We start from the raw sequence: 21,676 nt of genomic DNA, 5'->3' as shown, positions 1-21,676 counted from the left end.
GATCTGCAGCCGGCAGCAGCTCTAATACAGATTTGATATGATCTCACGGGCCAAATATAATTATATCGTGGGCCAAATTTGGCCCCTGAGCCTGAGTTTGACATGTCTGTTTTATGGCAGGGTTTCCTACAGCTGCTTATAACCATGGAGATATTATTGAGTCCGTAGAATATCCCACAGTATGGTAGGGCTGGGTATCATTAAGAAGTTGCCGATACGATACATATCTCGATACAGTGCACTTTCGATTCGATACGATATATTTCAAATCGATTCGATACAGTTCAATAAAAAATAAAGGCAAAATCATGGCTGTGATACTAAAAGTGTTTGTTAAACCACTTCTTGTGCAAAGTTCATATGAAACACAAACATTTTAAACATCAAAACAGTGAAAATGTCAAATGTGTCACATAAATGAGTTTCCTTTCACTCCACAAGCCACAAAACTGTAGCACTGTAACAAAATAATTTAGTAAAACACACGTAAAAATACTCTTGGTGATATATCGATACAGTAGCCCACGATATCGATACTGTATCATCACATTAAACGATACGATATATCGATATTCCGATATTTTTGCAAACCCCTACAGCATGGCATTAACTCTTTCTATCCAGCATTTACTAAATTACAGATTCTTACTGTGTCACATCTCTACAAACCCAATCTTTAACTTGACCTGGTTTAATGCCTGACTAGGGAACATTTTGGGGAAATCACCCTCCATCTTCATAGAGACCAGCAGACCCTCCAGCAGTAAATGTTACACAGTGCAGCTTTAAACTGCAGTTACTCACAGTCCTGGAGGTGGACGCAGCGGTGAGTGACCTCGTCCAGCACCATGTGAGAGGGACACACAGGCAGACAGGACTCCACTCTGAAACACAAACGGGTTGGATCAGGGGCGGACTGGGAATCTGAACAATCGTCTGGTCTATTGTCCATCAGCCGCACTAACAGCAGAGGGCGCTAAAACCATAACTGCCCATTTGTCAAGCATAAATTGCATGGCTTAAAAGGTAACAAAGAAGAGCAGGTCACTCGTTGGTCATAAACGTCGAACAGAAAACATGGTAACGCTTTATAATAACTACACATAATTTAGCCTTAATAAAGCATGAACAAAGACTTAATTAATAATGAACAAAGACTTGATTAATAATGATTCACGCTTAGTAAATGCTTAATAAAGGATCATTTGTCTTCACTTTAGAAAAGCTCTGAAAAACACTTAACTAACAGATAACAGCTGCTTGAATTATCATTGCATTGCATTATTAGTAAATCATTCTCTCATAGTTTACTAATGATTAATAAATGCTCAAATGGTTAGTTCATGAGTAATTAAGTATGAAATAATTATGAGTAACTATTTACAGCACAGGCAAATTAAGTGCAAGTGCTAATTAAAGTAGTAATTAAGTAGTTACTAAGCGTGAATCATTATTAATTAAGTATTTGTTAATTATTAATTAAGTCTTTGTTCATTATTAATTAAGTCTTTGTTCATGCTTTATTAAGGCTAAATAAGTTATTATAAAGTGTTACCGGAAACTTAAGGAGAAAGGAGGATGGGAAAATGTTAAAGACAAAAACGTGAAGTCACTTTGAAATTAAGTGATTTTGGTGTTTTTATTAATAAACAATCAGAATTAGTGAATCTTTATGTGTTTTCTTCATTTATTGTCCCCCATGGTTTCCTGTATTTGTGAGGGAAAAATTCAGGGCTGTTTTTTGGTCCGAGTCCATCACTGTTTAGGTTCATTCATTAAACTGTACGAACAAAAACAGCACAGTATACATTAAAGGACGCTGGTACATTTTACTTCTATTTGTTGCCCATTTTATATCAAGACATATTTTTCTTCTGCATTATTTCAGTAAAACATTACTTCACTAAAAGCTATCATTGTTTTAATTTCACTTTTCAGTTGTCAGTGTGATTGGACATGGTTTAAGGAGCCACTGGGACAAATGGGCAGCTACAAAATGACCTGCCAACACCCAGAGTAAACCACTGTAGTGGCCACAGCTGCCCTGGGGCAAAGTGGCAGAGATGAGGCTGCCAGTCTGTGCCTAATATGTAACGTAAGCTTAATACTTTACTATTTTGTATTTTTGTACTTTGTGGTATTTTCAGCGTCTTACTGTGGAATGGAGGTGCAGGAGTCGGCTCTGGGGTCGCTGCAGGTTTTGAAACAGGGCACAGAGCACGAGTCGTATCTCCACTGACACTGAGGACCCACTGGGGCGTCCGCGCTGGGGCCTGGACAAAATCAAATACAACACGTTAAAAATAACAGATGGATATATGACGTGTCACTACAGCAGAACAAACCAAAAAATCTACTTTTCCAGGTGAGACATCTTCCCATTTCTTCCCTCTGCACTATTTTCACAACCTAAATTCTCTGTATTTCTGATCAAAGAAACCAGTGCACATGTGTCTGCGTCGACACGTTTGTTTTGGTTCACTGGGTGTTTACACCTTTGGCGCCGCCCAAACCTCAATACTACTTGGTGCTGACGCTGATCGGCCTAAACCACTTGTAACCAGGGTAAAATTCAATCCCGTTATCCAGATCCAACCCAGGTTTTCCCCCACTCCACATGATTTGTCACCACCCATCACCCCGCCCATTTCACCAATTATCCAATCACACTTCATCAGTCAGAGTATATAAGGTCCCTGACTTCTCTCTCCTCAGTTGTGTGGGAGGAGCAGGGGACAGAGCTTTGAAGAACCAGACCTGTTGTGTGACATTGTCATGTGTGCTGGGCATTTCAATACATTGAAAACAATACTGAACTGGCCAGGTGCCCAAACCTGGGTTTAATTTGATGGCGAGCTAGGAACTGTCCTTTTGAAAGAACTTCGGTCTGGTAGGGACTAACGGCCTGTCCTCTATCACCCACCTCCTCCAGCTTCCTCAACTACTTAACTGTACAATCGAAGATCTTCTGATCATTCAACTCCGCTAATTACACATAGTAATCATAACACAGTTATTACACGGTTATTACAATTACATCTATTACACATTTGTTACACTTTTATTACCTAGTAATAAGCAAGAACTTGTTACATACAAGACTACAAATTTCTCTGATCTGGCCAAGATTTTAAAACTTATATCAGGTTATTCATCTTGTTTTCAGATTTATGACTTATGACTTACTGGTCCTGAGACTGCTTAATTCTAGTCTAGAGTTAATTTATTTTAAAATAACCTGTCAAGTAAAATGATCTTGTGGCATGGACAGATCATTTTCTGATAGATTTTAATGTTTATATCTAAAATTTTGGCCAAGATTCACAAGAATTCATCTTCACAAAGATTGGACAAACTAAATCCGATCTGAAGAAAAACAAATGTTCAAATCATTTCAGATTGTCGCATAAAGGTTTTGTCACTTTAGACTCACTCACAGTGGGAAGAGGAAGCACAACTTTTACTCAAGTAAGAGTACTGTTACTGCAATAGAGGCTTTGCACCGTCACGTGTCCCCATGGCAACTGTACCTACGCCGCCATGACACCGGACACACACTATGTCATTGACTTCAGCAGCATCGGAGAAACATGGGCAGGTTTTGTTGTGTATTTGGTTGTTCTAGACGCTCTTAAAGGGATAAAATGATTCGTTTCTTCACTGTTCCTCTGGAAATTGACTCATCATGGAGCTCAAACAAGGGAATTATCAAAAAAAGACGGGAATTATGACTAGAAACATAAACCACGAAGAGATTTCCAATGTCATCATCAAGACACACTCACGTCACTTTCATCAAGGTATTTTCTATTTAAATTGTTTCATAGTTTATTTAATGAAAGAAGCACATTTACTGAACAAAAATTTAATTAATTTATCCAGGAAAACCCGCACTAGTTTACGATTCAACGAACCCACACTGGGCTCCTGTGATCAACATGACGCACGAGTCGAAGAGTCTGTGAGCCGAACCTCCAAAGAATCGACCATGAAAAGATGCTCGTGAACGTTACAAAGATCCACTCACAAAAAGAGATTAATTCTAGAAGACATAGTTGTGGATAAACAAGACAATAAAGAAAACCTGGGTCCTACGACGAGTGACATGTTTATATGTGCTGGAAGATACAGTTTCTACTGCCACTCACACTGCAAATGTTTTCTTTTTACATTTTAGTTCAGTAAATGTGTTTCTCTCATTAAATAAACTATGAAACAATTTAAATAACAAATACCTTGTTGAAAGTGACGTGAGTGTGTCTTGATGGCACCATTGGAAATCTCTTCGCGGTTTATGTTCTCTAGACATAATTCCTGTCTTTTTTTTGATAATTCCCTTGTTTGATCCTGATGAGTCATGTCCAGAGGAACAGTGAAGAAACAAATCGTTTTATCCCTTTCAGAGCGTCTAGAAGCACAGGTGTCAAACATACGGCCCGGGGGCCAGATCCGGCCCTCCAAGACCTTTAATGTGGCCCTCGGCTGATTTTCTACTAAAATATTTAAATTATATTTTCTATTAAAATCTTGTTAATTTTCTGTGGTGTTTATCACAGCAGCGTCTCCAGCGTCTCTGTACGTGGCCCCTCCCACCAGAGCAGCACAAATGAAGACTTGTCTCTTTCCAAACGCTCTTAAAGGACGATCGTTTTGACTGTTGACCGTGACACCCTCATCAGAAAAATGTCCAACATGAGAAAAGTGGAGCTGAGTGCAGGATTTTACAACAAAAATGGACTTATTCCTGTTTACATACAAGTTCATGTTAAAATATTGTGTTGAAATTGAAGTTTTCTTAAAGTTTCAGGTTGTTCATAATATTATAATAAGAAAGAGTTCATCAATTAAAAAAGATTTCTGTAATAGATTTGCGTTTCTCTGCACAAATATTTGAAGTTATTGTTATTTTTGGGGTTTATATGACATGAGTTTTCTGATCCGGCCCCTTTGGGACCAAAGTCGGTTGGATACGGCCCCCGGACCAAAATGAGTTTCACACCCCTGGTCTAGAACAACTAAATACACAACAAAACCTGCCCATGTTTCTCCGATGCTGCTGAAGTCAATGACATAGTGTGCGCGGTGTCATGGCGGTGTAGTTACTGTTGCCATGGGGACACATGACGGTGCAAAGAATATTTCTCAAGTAGTACATGTATAAAGTATGGTGTTTGATCACTGTGACAGTACAATTTATTTAAAAAGTTTCTAGGTCACTACTACTAAAAAAAAAAAACTACAAGTATAAAACATTTGATGACTACATTTCCCACAATGCCGCGCCGCGCTCTGACCTGTGACCCTGAAGAGCGTGGCTTTGCGGTAGCTGTCCGTGTGTCTGTACTTGAGCAGGTGAATGAGTCTCGTCGCGTGGAGGAAAAATCCGGGTTTGGACTGAGACTCCAGCGAAACGAAGCCCGGGATCCACGTGTCTCTGTGCAGCACGAACGTGGCGCCTTCCCAGAATGCATCACTGTCGCGCCACTTGGACAGCTTCACCTCGCCGCTCGGGCTCGCGAACAGGAAGTAGTTCGGACGGTCGGCGGCTTCGAAGGAGACGCGAGAAGTGTCTGAGGAAGAAAGAGAGAGAAGGAAATGTCAAAAACTAGTGGAGTTATAAGGACTAAACCAGAACTAAACCAGAACTAAAACCAGACTGAACCAGGACTGAACCAGGACTGAACCAGGACTGAACAGGACTAAAACAGGACTGAACCAGGACTAAACCGGGACTGAATCAGGACTAAATAGGGACTAAACTGGGACTAAACCGGGGCTGAACCGGGACTAAACCGGGACTGAACCAGGACTGAACTAGGACTGAACCAGGACTAAAACAGGACTGAACCGGGACTAAACCGGGACTGAACCAGGACTGAACCAGGACTAAAACAGGACTGAACCGGGACTAAACCGGGACTGAACCAGGACTGAACCAGGACTGAATCAGGACTGAACCAGGCCTGAACCAGGACTAAACCTGGACTGAATCAGGACTAAATAGGGACTAAACTGGGACTAAACCGGGGCTGAACCGGGACTAAACCGGGGCTGAACCGGGACTAAACCGGGGCTGAATCGGGACTGAACCAGGACCCAACCAGGACCAAACCAGGGCTGAACCAGGACTGAACTAGGACTAAATCAGTACTGAACCAGGAAAAAATCTAGACGAAACCAAGACCAAACAAGGACTATGTCAGTACTAAACCAAGACTAAACCCGGACTAAAAGAGAACTAAACCAGGACTGAGCCAGGAACCAACCCATAGTTGCCTGGATCAAACCAGGAGAAGAAAAGGATTAAATGCAGACTAAAGTGAGGACTTACTCAAGACTAAACCAGGACTAAACCAGGACTTAATCGGTCCATGGCAGCTTTTTCCTCATCTATAAAAACGCCTTTTAAACATATATTCAAAACAACATCATTCAGTCTAGTTTAATTGAAAACATCATCTTTTCACATCATACTTTTGGGAGTGAAGGGTGTTTTCTTGAATTACCATAAATAAAAGTGAGGCACGGGCCCTTTAAGGTGAGATCTTTCCCAAACTCACAGTGAGGCTCAGTTTCAGTCTCTGTGTAAGTTAAACCTAAACCCTCTGTTCCCACATCGAACAACAGACGAGGGCAGAGAAGGACCAGAGCTTTACCACAGACACAGACACAGACACAGACACAGACACAGACACAGACACAGACACAGACACAGACACAGACACAGACACAGACACAGACACAGACACAGACACAGACGCTCTGGGACGTACAGGCTCAAAAACATTCAGATGTGTGTTTGTCCAGGTTTGTACGACGTGTTGGGAGTAACGCTTTATAAAAGTAACTAACTACTGTAATGTGCAGTGTTGGGGAGTAACAGATTACATGTACTGGAGTTATGGTAAAATGGTAAATGGTCACATTTTTCTATAGCACTTTTCCACCTTCAAGACACTCAAAGTGCTTTACAACAAGGAACCACTCACACATTCACACACACATTCACACACCAGTGTACGCAGACACTGTGGGCAAGGTGGGTTAAGTGTCTTGCCCAAGGACACAACGACAGCATTCATCTGTGGGAGCTGGAATCACACCAGCCAAACCTGTGGGTTAGTGGATCTGACGCTCAACCTGTGATGTTTATATTGAGAGCTGGATTCGAACCACCAACCTTCAGATCAGTGGGCAAATGCTCTACCAACTGAGCTACTGCCGCCCCCCATGATGTAATCAGAGTACAAATTATGAGTAACTGTATTCAGTTACAGTTACTGTTTCAGTGAGTGGTAATTGGATTACAGTTACTTGGTTGAAATAAATGGATTACACAGAGGGATTTTCCTGTTTTCACATTTTGGGCTATTCCCTTTTTTTGTTTTGTTTGGTAATTCCACTTATTGCTGGACACTAAACCAAGTCTAAACCAGATCTAAAACCAGGTCTAAACCCAGGTCCAAACCAGTTCTAAACCTGGTCTAAACCAGGTCTAAAACCAGGTTTAAACTAGGTCTAAACCAGGACTAAACCAGGTCTAAACCAGGACTAAACCAGGACTAAAGCAGGACTAAAACCTGGTCTAAACCAGGTCTAAACCAGGTCTAAACCAGGACTAAACCAGGATTTAACAGGACTAAATCATGCTGTGTGGACGTGTCTCTTTGTCTTCTACCAATAATATTTTTTTATTTGGTTGAGTAAAGTCTGGGCTTTTTATTTTCTTTTATCAGACAAAACATCTTAAGTGAAGATTTCCTCGTCTTTGCTTCTCTACAACAAATCAAGTAATCCAAAGTATTCAGATTACATTACTCACCTTAAATAATTTAATGGATTACGTTACAAACTACATTTTGGTGTATGTAATCTGTAATCTGTAGGGGAATTATATTATTAAAAGTCACCAGTCCCAACACTGGTAATGAGTTACTTTTTGCTGTAACGTCGTATTGTGACATTACAGGGAAAAAAAGTTTATATTTTACTGTGTACAAATGTGAGTAACACGCGTCACATTTGCATTTTTAATCTGGATTGGGTTTGTTGTTTTTCTTTATACAAATTCGCTAAAACCACGGCGATGTCAGCAGCGGTGAAACGTCGTCGTTACGGTTCTCCACGTAGACCGTCGGGTGACCGCGGGCGAAAGGACCGACGCAGAACTCCACGCTCCACGAGGCGAAGAGCAGCCGACGCCCGATCGAGCTTTGAGGAAACACTGCTCCATGGGCTCAGGGTTCTCTCGGGGGCAGAACTAGATTCCAAGTCCTAGTCCAAGATTAGTCCTGGTTTGGTCCTGGTTTAGACCTGGTTTAGATCTGGTTCAGTCCTGTTTCAGTTCTGGTTCAGCTCTGGTTCAGTCCTCGGTTCAGTCCTGGTTTAGACCTGGTTTAGTCCTACTTAAGTCTTGCTTTAGGCCTGGTTCAGTCCTGGCTGAGGCCTGGTTTAGTCCTGGTTGAGTCCTCAGTTCAGTCCTGGTTTAGACCTGGTTTAGTTCTGGTTTAGACCTGGTTTAGTCCTACTTTATTCTTGGTTTAGACCTGGTTTAGTCCTACTTTAGTCTTGGTTTAGACCTGGTTTAGTCCTGGTTTAGTCCTGGTTTAGTCCTGGTTTAGTCTTGGTTTAGACCTGGTTTAGTCCTGGTTTAGTCTTGGTTTAGACCTGGTTTAGTCCTATTTTAGTCTTGGTTTAGACCTGGTTTAGTCCTACTTTAGTCCTGGTTTAGTCTTGGTTTAGACCTGGTTTAGTCCTGGTTTAGTCTTGGTTTAGACCTGGTTTAGTCCTGGTTTAGTCCTGGTTTAGTCTTGGTTTAGACCTGGTTTAGTCCTGGTTTAGTCTTGGTTTAGACCTGGTTTAGTCCTGGTTCCTGGTTTAGTCCTGGTTTAGTCTTGGTTTAGACCTGGTTTAGTCCTATTTTAGTCTTGGTTCAGCTCTGGTTTAGACCTGGTTTAGTCCTGGTTTTAGTCTTGGTTCAGCTCTGGTTTAGACCTGGTTTAGTCCTGGTTTAGTCTTGGTTTAGACCTGGTTCAGCTCTGGTTTAGTCCTACTTTAGTCCTGGTTTAGTCCTAGTTTAGTCTTGGTTTAGACCTGGTTCAGCTCTGGTTAGTCCTACTTTAGTCCTGGTTTAGTCTTGGTTTAGACCTGGTTTAGTCCTGGTTTAGTCTTGGTTTAGACCTGGTTCAGCTCTGGTTTTAGTCCTACTTTAGTCCTGGTTTAGTCCTAGTTTAGTGTTGGTTTAGACCTGGTTCAGCTCTGGTTCAGCTCTGGTTCAGTCCTGGTTCAGTCCTGGTTTAGTCCTACTTTAGTCTTGGTTTAGTCCTGGTTTAGTCCTGGTTTAGTCTTGGTTTAGTCCTGGTTCAGCTCTGGTTCAGTCCTGGTTTAGTCCTGGTTTAGTCCTACTTTAGTCTTGGTTCAGTCCTGGTTTAGTCCTGGTTTAGTCTTGGTTTAGTCCTGGTTTAGTCTTGGTTTAGTCCTGGTTCAGTCTATATGCGGCGCAAAAGTCCTTCATCTTGGCACAGTTATTTTGTTGAGAGTTAAAGTGCTGTAATAGTCGTGTCATGTTTGACATTTTAAACACAGTCATATTGAAATGAAACAAATGACTCTGAAATGACACTAACAAGTCATAAATAAATAACACATTACAGTTTTAAATAACTTGCAACTGTTTTTTAGCTGAAGCTGCACCACGGCAAAGCAAAGCGAGGTTATTTGTACAACACAATTCATACACAAAGATATTCAAAGAGCTTTTACAGAATAAGAAATACATTAAAATCACAAACAAGACTGAAAAAAATCAAAATAACTATTAATTTAAGCAAAGAGACTTGTGATTCGATATTATTGTGAGACTTTTGACGATACGATTTCACAATATTTCGGTTTTTGTTACATTCCTAACAACAACAGCAAACATATAAATGAAAAAATGTGAACCGAGATGGGTTTTTATTTATTATATTCTATTCTATGATTCTATTCTTCTATTCTGATTCTATTTCATGCGTTGTGCTGAACTCACCGTGAGGCCTGGAGCGGCTCAGTCCTGGAGTCATCATGAACTTGGAGAGGAAGCCCTGACTCTCGCTGCTGTTGGCCCGGACCAGGAACACGGAGCCCGGAGAACCAGGAGAACCGGGAGAACCAGGAGAACCAGGAGAACCAGGGGAGGCCACGGCACCAGCGGGCCCAGAGAGAGACAGGAGCAGGTGCTGAGGGAAGGAGAGCGGGGGGAGGCTGGAGGCCAGAACCGAGGTCCGGTCTCTGAAAGGGATGAGTCTGTACGGACCTTTACCCAGGACTGAACAACAGATAAAGAGGGAAAAAGGTGAAGAGGTGTGGTTATAAACTGTACGAGACGACACAGAAAACGTTATTGCTGTGAAATTAAAATGACGAAAAAGCGAGTTTACCTTTGTTGTAGTATTCACAGTCATAGGCTGCAAGGAAAAGAAGAGAAAAAGTTAAGTCCAGAGTGAGATGGAGCAGAGGAGAGGAGCAGAGGAGAAGGTCAGAGGGTCAGAGGAGAAGGTCAGAGGGTCAGAGGAGAAGGTCAGAGGTCAGAGGGGTCAGAAGGTCAGAGGAGAAGGTCAGAGGAGCAGAAGAGCAGAAGAGACGGTCAGAAGGAGCAGAGCAGAGGGTCAGAGGAGCAGAGAGAGGGTCAGAGGTCAGGAGAGGTCAGAGGGTCAGAGGAGCAGAGGAGAAGGTCAGAGGGTCAGAGGAGCAGAGGAGAAGGTCAGAGGAGCAGAGGAGCAGAGGAGAAGGTCAGAGGGTCAGAGGAGCAGAGGAGAAGGTCAGAGGTCAGAGGAGCAGAGGAGAAGGTCAGCAGAGGGTCAGAGGAGCAGAGGTCAGAGAGGTAGAGCAGAGGAGAGAGTCAGAGGAGCAGAGAGGTCAGAGAGAGTCAGAGGAGCAGAGGAGAGCAGAGGAGCAGAGAGAGAAGTCAGAGGGTCAGAGGAGCAGAGGAGAAGGTCAGAGGAGCAGAGGAGAGAGGAGAGTCAGAGGGCAGAGGAGCAGAGGAGAAGTCAGAGAGGAGCAGAGGAGCAGAGGAGAAGGTCAGAGGGTCAGAGGAAGCAGAGGAGCAGAGGAGCAGAGGAGAGAGAGGTCAGAGAGGGAGTCAGAGGAGCAGAGAGAGTCAGAGGAGCAGAGGTGAAGGTCAGAGGAGCAGAGGAGCAGAGGAGCAGAGGAGAAGGTCAGAGGTCAGAGGGAGCAGAGGAGCAGAGGAGCAGAGGAGCAGAGGAGGAAGTCAGAGGAGCAGAGGAGAAGTCAGAGGAGTCAGAGGTGAAGGTCAGAGGAGCAGAGGAGCAGAGGAGCAGAGGAGCAGAGAGAGAAGGTCAGAGGAGCCAAGGAGAAGGTTAGAGGGTCAGAGGAGAGAGTCAAAGGAGCAGAGGATGTAGTGGAGAGGATCGGAGGAGCAGAGGAGGAGGTCAGAGAAGTAGAGGAGAGGGTCAGAGGAGAAGGTCAGAAGGTCAGATGGAGCAGATGAGACGGAGCAGAGGATGAGAGTCTCTGGTGTGTGTGTCTCACGGCAGAGCGAGGGGCTCCTCCAGTCCACAGAGACGCCCTGGAGGCAGCAGCGTTGGGCGTAGGCGGCGACGCTGGAGCAGAAACACTCACAGTCTCCTCCCCGACTGCACGAGCACGTGTCCGCCACACAGTTCATGTAAAACCACGTCACGTCCACCTGCACACAAACAAACAACGTCACAAACATCAATGTACAGAAAATGTGCAATAAGAATAGTTATATATTTTCTTTCATTTTGTGGTACCCAAGTAATTCAGACTTTAAACTGCTCTAACGCTGTGCACACGTGTGTCTAATCCAGAGGTGTTCACACTTTTTCATCATGTGAGCTACTTACAAAATGACCAAGTCAAAATGATCGACCTAATACAAAGTCAAACAAACTGCACTGAAACACTCTGTGTCCCTTTTTTGGACCCTCGCCCACAGTTTGAGAACCTCTTCTTTAAGAGAACTTCCTCTGGCACTTTACACAAAACTGTGAAAAAAGTGAAGGAAGATTTTTAAACCTGTTTTTTAAAGTTCCAAACTGGAGTTTCATTCTTTTCTGGTTTTGCAGTGATATTTACCAGCCTCTGCACGTTTACCAAACCAAACGCACATCGTGACAAACACAGATGCATTTGTCACTTTTGTTAGACAAACTTCAGCCAAATGTGGCAGTAGGTCTGTTCTGTAGATCCGCTCTATGCTGTAGACCTGCTTTGTGCCAACACTGGAACACAAATTTAGACTGGTTTTTGCTTCACGTTTGGTCTTGTTCTTCTAATCAGCCGCACTGTGGGAGGGGCTTGTGTTGGCTGTACGCAGGAAGGAGCGAGAGCGTGAAAAGGCGAGGGGCGGCGTGCTGACGTGAGGCAGGTGGACAGGTAGGATGTTTAGGAAGTTGAACCTGCCCTGTGATGCACGCTGGTACACGAGGGCACACGCTGTCGCAGACGAGCCGTGCATAGGGAGCGTGTGTGTTTGTGATGCGCCGTAGAGTCTCCGCGGGTTTCAAATGAGCGCACAGGCTGCACTGAGACGCCCCACACGCTCCTGCACCCGCTACAAGTTTATTACCAACAGCAGCGGCCGGAATGAAATATGATCACACTTGTTGAGTGTCAGACCTCGAGTGAGAGACAAGACCGAGTCCAAACGCGAGTCCGAGACAAGACACGGCGATCTACCCACACGACCTTGGCGATCAACTGGTAGATCCTGATCGACGTATTGAGCACCTCTGGTCTAATCGGTTAAAATGTGTAACAATACTGCAAACATAACGCTGTATTTATCCATTGTCCCTTTTTTTTCACTATAATATTATACAATTTAATGAAAGTATTCAGAATATTAATCAGTTTGGACGATGTAACAGAATGTTACAAAATACATTTAATTCAGAATTCTAACTAAAAATGTTTTCAAAGTTTTCCGGCAAGTTTCATTGTTGACAAAAGCGCGCGTTGCATGCTGGGAATTATTTTGGTCGGCGGCAAGAAACACTAATTCAACATGACGGACGGAGCGAGAAAGCACGTAAAGGGTATTGATCCCGGTTATTTCTCCACTCTAACGGCAGACGACCCAAGACCATTTGACCAGAAATTGGTCATAAACATCGACGGACGACAAATCACCCTTTTCAACCCCGACAGAGTCTGGACCAAACCAAATTTCTGGTCAGAATCTCCAACTACCTGGACAAATATTCACTTGGGCGACATCCACAATGACTTGGTGGAAACTCCTGGGCCATTCACAGCAGAAAAGATGAAAACCTCCAAGAGTCTCGATGTGTTGTTGAACTTGTTGAGTCCACGGTTTGTTAGGATCTTCTACGTTTGCTCTGCGGATGTTTGAAAGTCGTTTAATTCACCGTTAGTGGTTCTTTTCACTCAGAATACGAAAAAGACATTTTCCTTCTTCCGTGCTTCTATTTGTGCGTCCGATAATGCAGCAGGAATTTACCATTATCGGGGATAAATACGCGAGGTTACGCACTGTGTTTGACGCTACCGTGTTTCTTGCCTCCGACCAAATTATTTCCCAGCAGCAACGCGGCTTTTAATAACAATGACGTCAGCTGAAACTTGCCTATAAACACTGTAAAGTCAGAGCAGTGTCAGTGATTTCCTCTTGGACTGGAGAATATAACACACAGAGTTCCCACTCTTTTTCACTAACAACATTTTCAAAACTTTTCCATGACCTTTTCCTGAGCTAAAGTGAATTTTCCATGACTTTACGGCTCCTACATGTGAAGAACTGATCAGACTTTTAGGTTTAAATATAAAATGTTTACTCTTTCCACTCACTTTATGGTTTGGGATTATAGTTTTTGAACGTTCTAAATCCTGTCCGTGCATTTATCGTCGTCTCTTTTAAACAAAAGGTGCAGATGTTTGAAAATAATCAGAAAAGTCTCATGAGAATTTTACAGAACGACGGAGTTGCGTGAAAGAGATTCTAAAATTCCATGACTTTTCCAAAACTTTCATTTGATTTACAAAATTCCCCTGACTTTTCCAGGCCTAGAAAATGACATTTCCATGACTTTTCCAGGATTTCCATGACTGTGGGAACTCTGAACACAACACAATCGAAATCAGAGTTGTTGCAAATATCATCGTCAGTGTAACCAACTCAACTTTTCCCTATTTTAATTTAGGGAAGAACAGTTTGAATCAGCTTGTAGAGTTAAAACCTGGAACCGTCTTCCTGAAGATGTGAGACAGGCCTCTACTTTGACTCTGTTTAAATCTCTCTTTTTAATTTTATGATGATTATTTATGTTCTGATTTGTTTTTATTGTGATTTTAATGTATTTCTGATTCTGTAAAGCACTTTGAATTACTTTGTGTACAGACTGTGCTGTACAAATAAACTTGCCTTGCCATTTAGAGGGAAAAAAAACATAACTTAACTTTCATAACTTCCTAAAACTTCCTAACCTGAGTGACTTAACCTTGGAGTTCAGCTAAACTCAAAGTGAATAAAGTGTTAAGTGTTGCGTGCGTTAAACTGGAGCTGGTGCCGGGTCCTCACCACCGGGTGGCAGCTCTGGAACACTTCGCTGAGGAGGACGGAGCACTGTCGCTTTGCAAAAGGTTCTCTGAGAGGAAACACGGAGCAGGGAGGCCTCACGTCGGGACTGCTCAGGCACTGGAGGGAAAACAGACAGACTCAGTGAAATCTGCAGAGGAACATGAGACATTTTACATAAAGTTAAACACTGCAAGGACACAGGAGGAGGGAGGGAGGGCATCTGACACACAGGGACACAGGAGGAGGGAGGGGGGGCATCTGACACACAGGGACACAGGAGGAGGGAGGGGGGGCATCTGACACACAGGGACACAGGAGGAGGGAGGGAGGGCATCTGACACACCTCGGTGGCCGTCCAGCTGTTGCCAAACTCCTGGGGCGTCGGGGACTCGATGTTCTCTGGAGTTCTCATCTCGTTCACAGTTTTCAGGTCGAAGTTTCCGCACAAACCGCTGAGTTTCCCCTGAACACAAACATCAGTGAGTGAGTTTACGTGCGCTCATGTCCCGGTTATGATCGGGTTTTTTTGAGTATCCTGGTTTTGTGAGTGTCTGTGCCTGATTTCAGTCTCCTGGATATGATGAGAAACCAGGAGACTCTCACTGGGTTTTTCTGAGAGGATTTGTGATACTGTGGCCTGTAGATGCAGGTCCCTTCATGTCTCAAAACTGGAGCTGTACTGAGCATGTGCGATGTATTAATTATGTATTAATATTAATGTATTAATTCTGGTTGTGTTTACTGACCTCAAACTGTTTTTTTGTGGTACACGGCGCTCAAAGATCTGTCAAAATGTTTCAGTACGACTTAAAATTATGAAGCAGAGGTCTGTGTGGGAAAGAATTTTCATTAAGTTTAGACCACATCCGCAAGTTTAGGCTGCTTAAAATGTTTTTATTAAGGCCAAATAAAATATCCAGCACAGATTATGTATGATAGGCAAACATGAATCATATAATCATATCATATATTTTACTTTACACTCATATTTAGTTTGAGGGACTGCAATTTATCATCCCACCCGCACACTCCCACATTGTGCAATCCCACTCCATGGCTCCAGTGAGGTTTAAAAATGTGTCCCGCGCCGCACTTTTTTGCGTCGGGTCCCGCAGTGCAGGGCTCTACTAGGAAGCCACTACGCTTGATATACTGTAGGAGCATTACGCCCGCTGTGGTTATGAGCCTCACGGAGTAATGCACATTCATCGAGACAGGGAGGCAACGCTGGGCGAGTTTCGCCATGATCTGCTGATGGATCTTGGATGCCTGGGCTAAGGATCAGTCTCAAATGTTGTCTGTTTGTTTCACTTAATGCTCCTTATAATCCGGTGCACCTCATGTATGAAAATAGACGAGAGAATTCAACATTACTGATATTGTGCCTTATAATCCTGTGAGCATTACAGTTCAAAAAACACCACAGTCACCTTTTAACACCAGGGATAAGACTCATAACCTGGATACTCGTGTCCTTGTAAACAAACTCAGTGATACAGTATTTGGCACAAAGGGAGACAGAACACTACTGTGAGTACATGTGTGTGTGACGGTGGTACCTGCCAGCGTGGTCCCGCCTGGATGTGGACCGTGGTCTTTCGGTCCCAGAGCACAGTCAGGTCCTCCTCGTGGAAATGAACCACAGAGAAAATCCCAGCGGAGAACAGGAAAACCCTCTGTCTGCGGTCGATCACACTGGACGGGTTCTGAACGAGAGATTTGGATTTAAGGCCAGGAAACCAGGGACACAAGTGTGATGTTTTTTCAGACTTGGACAGATATCTTAATGCCTATCGAGCTTGGACAGAAAAATTCGGCCCTATCCACACTCTAGTGTCCATGTCTATGGGCTAATCCCGATAAAGTTTCTGGGTCTTACTGGTTTCCCGGAGGCGTCGTCGAAGGCGATGAGCGTCTGTCCCACACTGATGAGCAGAGACTTCCTGCAGATCACTCCACTGTTAAAACAGTCCACGTTTTCCACCAGCACACTGACAGGAGTGTCCACTCTGCTCTGTGAACGAGAGGCTCTGATCAGGCTCTGGACCAGCACTGAATCCTGTATAAACCCAGTCTAAATCCGGTCTAAACCTGGTCTCTCTGGTCTTACCTTGAGCAGGTGGACTCTGCAGACTCCCACGTAGTCGTAGAGGAGTCCGTCAAAGGTCCTGTAGTGTCGGTCTCCGTAGGCCGAGCACATGGAGGCACAGGGTCTGAACACACACTGGAACGTCCCGTGCTGACAGACGCTGACAGGGACACAAACACTGGGGTTAAATACTAAGTACTTATTATTTTTGTTCAAAGAGCCGACATTGTGTAAGTGAGTTTTTACCATGTTGTAATGTTGTTTCACATCAAAAAGATGAATTGAGTTTTGTTTTATTTAGACTGAAGACCTCCACACAGGATTTTTCATTCTTAAACGATTTTTAAACGTGCGACAAAAAGTGCACAACACAGACACGAGGAGAATCCATTCATTCATTTTCTTCCGCTTATCCGGGGCCGGGTCGCAGGGGCAGCAGTCTAAGCAGGAACTCCCAGACTTCCTTCACCCCGGACCCTTCCTCCAGCTCCTCCGAGGACACCACAAGGCATTACCAGGCCAGCCAAGAGACACAGTCCCTCCAGCGTGTCGTGGGTCTTCCCCGGGTCCTCCTCTCAGTGGGACATAACACCTCCCGAGGGAGACGTCCAGGAGGCATCCAAACAGATGCCCTCCCCTCAGCTGCTCCTCTCGGCTCTACTCCGAGCTCCTCCCGTGTGACTGAGCTCCTCACCCTGCCTCCTCATTTAGACCACTTTTATCTGCTGAGGAGAATCTGATAAGACTTAAAGTCTCTGATCACAAAGTCTGCAGTGGGATCTGTGTGTGAACCACAGGATATAAATCTGTGACGCTGTGATAGTGTCAGCTGTTTCCTGTCGACAGTAAAACCAGTCGCTCTGAGTCTCTTGAGTGTTCAAAGATCAGACTCTGCACTTCTAGTTTAGATACAAGTCAAAACTGTGTTATTTTTATTTGCAAAATGTGGTGCAAAACTTCAGATACAGGATTTTTAAAGCATAAAAGATTTGAGGTAAAGTCCTGGGGAAGTCGAGTCACTGTGGAGAATGTGCAGCTTCACCTCGACCTGTGTGGACGTAAACAGACACACGTGAGGAACTACTCCCACCTTTTTACTTCTAAAGAACGACTCAAACTAGATTAAGAGCGCTGTTTTGTGGACTGGGGTCATTATTTGTGGAGGACGATTTCTGTGGATAATGTGGATGAGACGCTGCACTTTAAATTTACCACTTTACGAGAAGCGAGGAAAAAACTCTTATTATTTTCACTATATCCTGAGTTTGTATCTTGTGTCTTTGTGTCTGTTTTCTCGGCTGTTACCGTGTTGTTGCTGATGTTTGGTGGTCACACTGACACACACACATGAGGAGCGCAGCGGTTTCACAATCACCACAGAGACACGAAGTCGGGTCACTGCGTCTCCCTGAACTCAAGAAGAAGCAAATCGCAGAAAAAAATTGGGCAAATTCTCCTGTCGTTTGTGGCCGCCTTTAGTCCTTCAGTCTTTAGTTCGGTTCGTTCGGCGCTGGTTTCCGTGCTGCTCTGCGATTGGTCAGTCTGGGCCCAGTCTCAAGAGTTTGTAAACTGATAAAAATCATAAAAATTCTTGCAGCAGAGTTATTATTGAGCTACACAACAGTTTAAAGAGTGAAAAGTGAAAAAAGGCTCTGTTCTTTGACGTTTTACTAGAGTCTAGACCTTTAACAAACATTATTCTTCACACAGATCTTTCTTTCATTTCTGCATAAAGGTAATTTTCGGTATGAGTCAAAGCTCCATCAGATTACGCTCTTTCACACCACTCAAACCACTTTGTTCGTCTTTATCTCCGTTTTATTCAGGGGCATTTTGCATTTGAGCCCGATCTGATTAGAGCGGGGCCGCTGGAGCCGTGGTGCGTTCGGGTCCCACGGGACGTTCGGACTCCGTTCTAAAAGACTTTTGTCAGGTTCATTTTTCTGTCAGCCCCAAAACCAGACGAACTGAAGTGGCGTTTCCCCGAAGACCGGAGTTCACAAAAGCGAAACGCGGAGATAAGGCTCGAATATGAAACCGAACACTTTACAAACGGCTGAGAGAAACCGGGGGATGTGACTGAGTTCACGAAATTTGATGAAGTTGTAAGAAAAGGTAAAGATATTTATTGTCTCAGTTGATAATACTGCAAATTTCTCTGGTCTGGCCAAGATTTTAAAACTTATATCAGGTTATTCATCTTGTTTTCTGATTTATTATCGACTTACTAGATCAAAATTTGTCGTATAATCTTAAAAATTGTCACATATATTTCTTTCTTTGATTCAACTAGTCAAAAAATCTTAAATCTAGACAATAAATGTTTTAAAGAAGCTACAATCCATTTACCAATACTTATGTCTAGAATTTGGCATCTGATAATTTATTATCAGGCCATTCAAACTCATCATAAACTTGTTTTAAATATGTTTATCTAGAATTTAGTGGAATTTAAAGCATTTTATCGAGAATTTGGCATCTGAGAACTTATTTCCAGCCCGTGAGACTGCTTCAATCTAGTTCAGAGGTTGTTTATTTTCTTATATTAAGAAAACTTGTAAAATTATCTTGGACAATACGGACAGATCATTTCACTACTTTTAATCATTTTCTGATAGATTTAAGTGTTTTTATATTAAATTTTGGCCAAGCTTTTTTGCAGTGTGTCAACAAAATTCCCTGGGGGTGTGAAGCTGTAGACACTGCTCTGTCTGAAGCTTTGTTACTCAATTTTAGACTTTAATCTGCACACTGTTTTAACACAATCTGACCATAAGGAACTGACTTAGTTGGAACTACAACAGATGAGCTGATTCGTGCTGTTAAAAAAGTCTTTCACACATAAAATTATAGTCACAAGTTTCTGCGTTATCCAACAGACACCTGAACTGGAGGCATTGATCACAGGCTCCTAAAAATGTGCCGTTTAAACTCATTTGGTGTTTTTTTTCTTGAGTTTTCAGATTATCTTGAAACTTTCTTGACAGTATTTGCTGTCTGTGTCATAGAGAAACCACCAAGTGACCAGAATTTCAAAATAAAAAACCAAGACATCCCCGTTTTTTTTTTTGGGTAGTTGATAATAATAAAATTGTGAAACGAGAGCGTAATTTTTAAAAAAACTGTTGTGCAGAGACCATTCATGACGAACATGAGTCAGTATAGTCACGTTTTCTTTGTGTTTTGGTCGTTTTTAAGCAGATTTTTTGTATTTTACCTAAACAAATGATAATTTATGTCTCTCTTTACTGTTGGCAGGAATCAGATTGGTCAAAAATGGGGACACCTGGGACATTTCTTGTATAAAACTGGAACAAATCTGTGGTTTTGAGTAAATCTGCAGGGACAGTGGACACAGGCTCAAAACTGGAACTGTCCTGGGTAAACAGGGACGTCTGGTCACTCTACACCAGCGAGACGTCACTGAAAAGTATCAATAGAACACCTGTAGTAATGCTTCCTGCCAAAACAAAAATCAATACATATACACCAGAAAAGTTCCATGGTGTCTCTTTAAAGGCAGCCTGTTGTTACTGTTGTTACTGTAGTGACGTGTGTCGGTTGTTACCAGTGGTGACACGGGGAGGAGACGCGGTCGCCGGGGAAATACTCTTTTCCCTTCCACAGGCAGGGGACAGGCCTGAGGCTCAAAGCACTCGTCTCCATGTTTCAGCAGCCTGCAACAGACAGGACAGGGACAGACAGGGGACAGACAGGACAGGTGAGACAGGTGAGACCAACAATTCAGTTTAAAGTTCCTATATTACGCAAAATTGACTTGACTTCACTTTAAATTGACTCTTCACTTTAAAGGCCTATTCATTTGTTGTTGCACTCAGGGCTGTAGCTCCTGTTATTGAGTTCTTGCAGTTTCTTCTCGACTCCTCAGCTGAGCAGAACTTTGTCTGTCCCCTGGTTCTTTGGGCCGTGGGCGGGACCCTCAGATCCGTGCTTGGAAATACAGTTCTATGAACATCTCACACTCTGAGGAGCTCAGGGACCGGCCTCCTGCTGGTGCCCAGAGTCACGACTAAACAAGGGGAGTCAGAGTTTCAGGTTCATGCAGCTAAAACCTGGAACAGTCTGAACATGTGAGACAGACTCTTCTGTGACGCTGTTTAAATCCAGACTCTAAACATTTCTGTTTAACTGTGCAAATAACTGAAAGGTTTTCATTCCGCACTCTTCTCTCCAATTTATGTCTCTCTTTTTTAATTTTTATCTTCATGATTATTTATGTTTTGATTAGTTTTTATTATGATTTTAATGTATTTCTTATTCTGTAAAGCACTTTGAATTACTTCTTGTACGAATTGTGCTGTACAAATAAACTTGCCTTGCCTTCAGCAGTTCAGCAGCGCTGTCCCACATCTTCGCTGATTTGTTATTTATATGGTCACACAGCACCAATAAAATAACAGCGTAGTGGAGTTTGTAGGTTCAGGTGCACAGATCCAGTTTCCAAATACTCATTTACAAGTTCTACTCTGCATGAGATTATAAATGAAAACCTTTAGCATAAATAAACTCAACTTTACAACATATAAACCATAAACACTAGAGCCACATCAGTCTGTTTGAGATTATAATGTGTTTAATTCAGCTTTGACACATTTATTTATGTTTTACATAAACTAAACTTAAACCACATGACTCATTTGCATAAACTATAAGCGCTGATAAAAAATAAAATAAAAAGCTCTGTCCTTGTGTCACTGATGTGGTTCAGCTTCTGTTGGACTAAAGGACATGACTCAGTGGAATATGAGAGTCTCTGTGACAGAGGGATGTGCTGCTGAAGACCTGCAGCTGTGTTTTGTTTCATTCACACATGTTTGAATAACTCTTTATTATTACTCTGGCTACACGTCCAAAGCTCCAAATGCTCTGTTTCACCTTGTGATGTCATGAAGCTGTTGTTTTTTTTTTCAATTTAACAGCTCCTTTTACCTTTAGTTTAAAGTTTAGTCGAGATTAGCAATACCAGGGCTGAAATCATCCAAATGACTCCACTAAAGGTG

The 21,676-nt window shown here is 42.9% G+C and overlaps 1 protein-coding gene across 1 annotated transcript in view; it reads right to left on the bottom strand.

Annotated features, from left to right (window-relative positions):
• otog (otogelin) overlaps positions 1–21,676 on the bottom strand; it is a 168,188-nt gene that overhangs the window by 40,189 nt on the left and 106,323 nt on the right. The window contains 14 exon segments of the mRNA XM_055154364.1: positions 805–884; positions 2,156–2,273; positions 5,295–5,570; positions 10,031–10,135; positions 10,244–10,309; positions 10,422–10,448; positions 11,533–11,689; positions 14,567–14,683; positions 14,910–15,029; positions 16,126–16,272; positions 16,446–16,580; positions 16,677–16,815; positions 20,224–20,288; positions 20,290–20,332. Of these exon segments, the coding sequence (XP_055010339.1) occupies positions 805–884; positions 2,156–2,273; positions 5,295–5,570; positions 10,031–10,135; positions 10,244–10,309; positions 10,422–10,448; positions 11,533–11,689; positions 14,567–14,683; positions 14,910–15,029; positions 16,126–16,272; positions 16,446–16,580; positions 16,677–16,815; positions 20,224–20,288; positions 20,290–20,332 (1,595 nt within the window).

Source organism: Boleophthalmus pectinirostris, unplaced genomic scaffold (assembly GCF_026225935.1).
Source record: "Boleophthalmus pectinirostris isolate CB_2022bp ecotype Guang Dong unplaced genomic scaffold, ASM2622593v1 HiC_scaffold_19, whole genome shotgun sequence".
NCBI lineage: Eukaryota > Metazoa > Chordata > Actinopteri > Gobiiformes > Gobiidae > Boleophthalmus > Boleophthalmus pectinirostris.
This window is presented reverse-complemented; position numbering and strand designations above follow the sequence as displayed.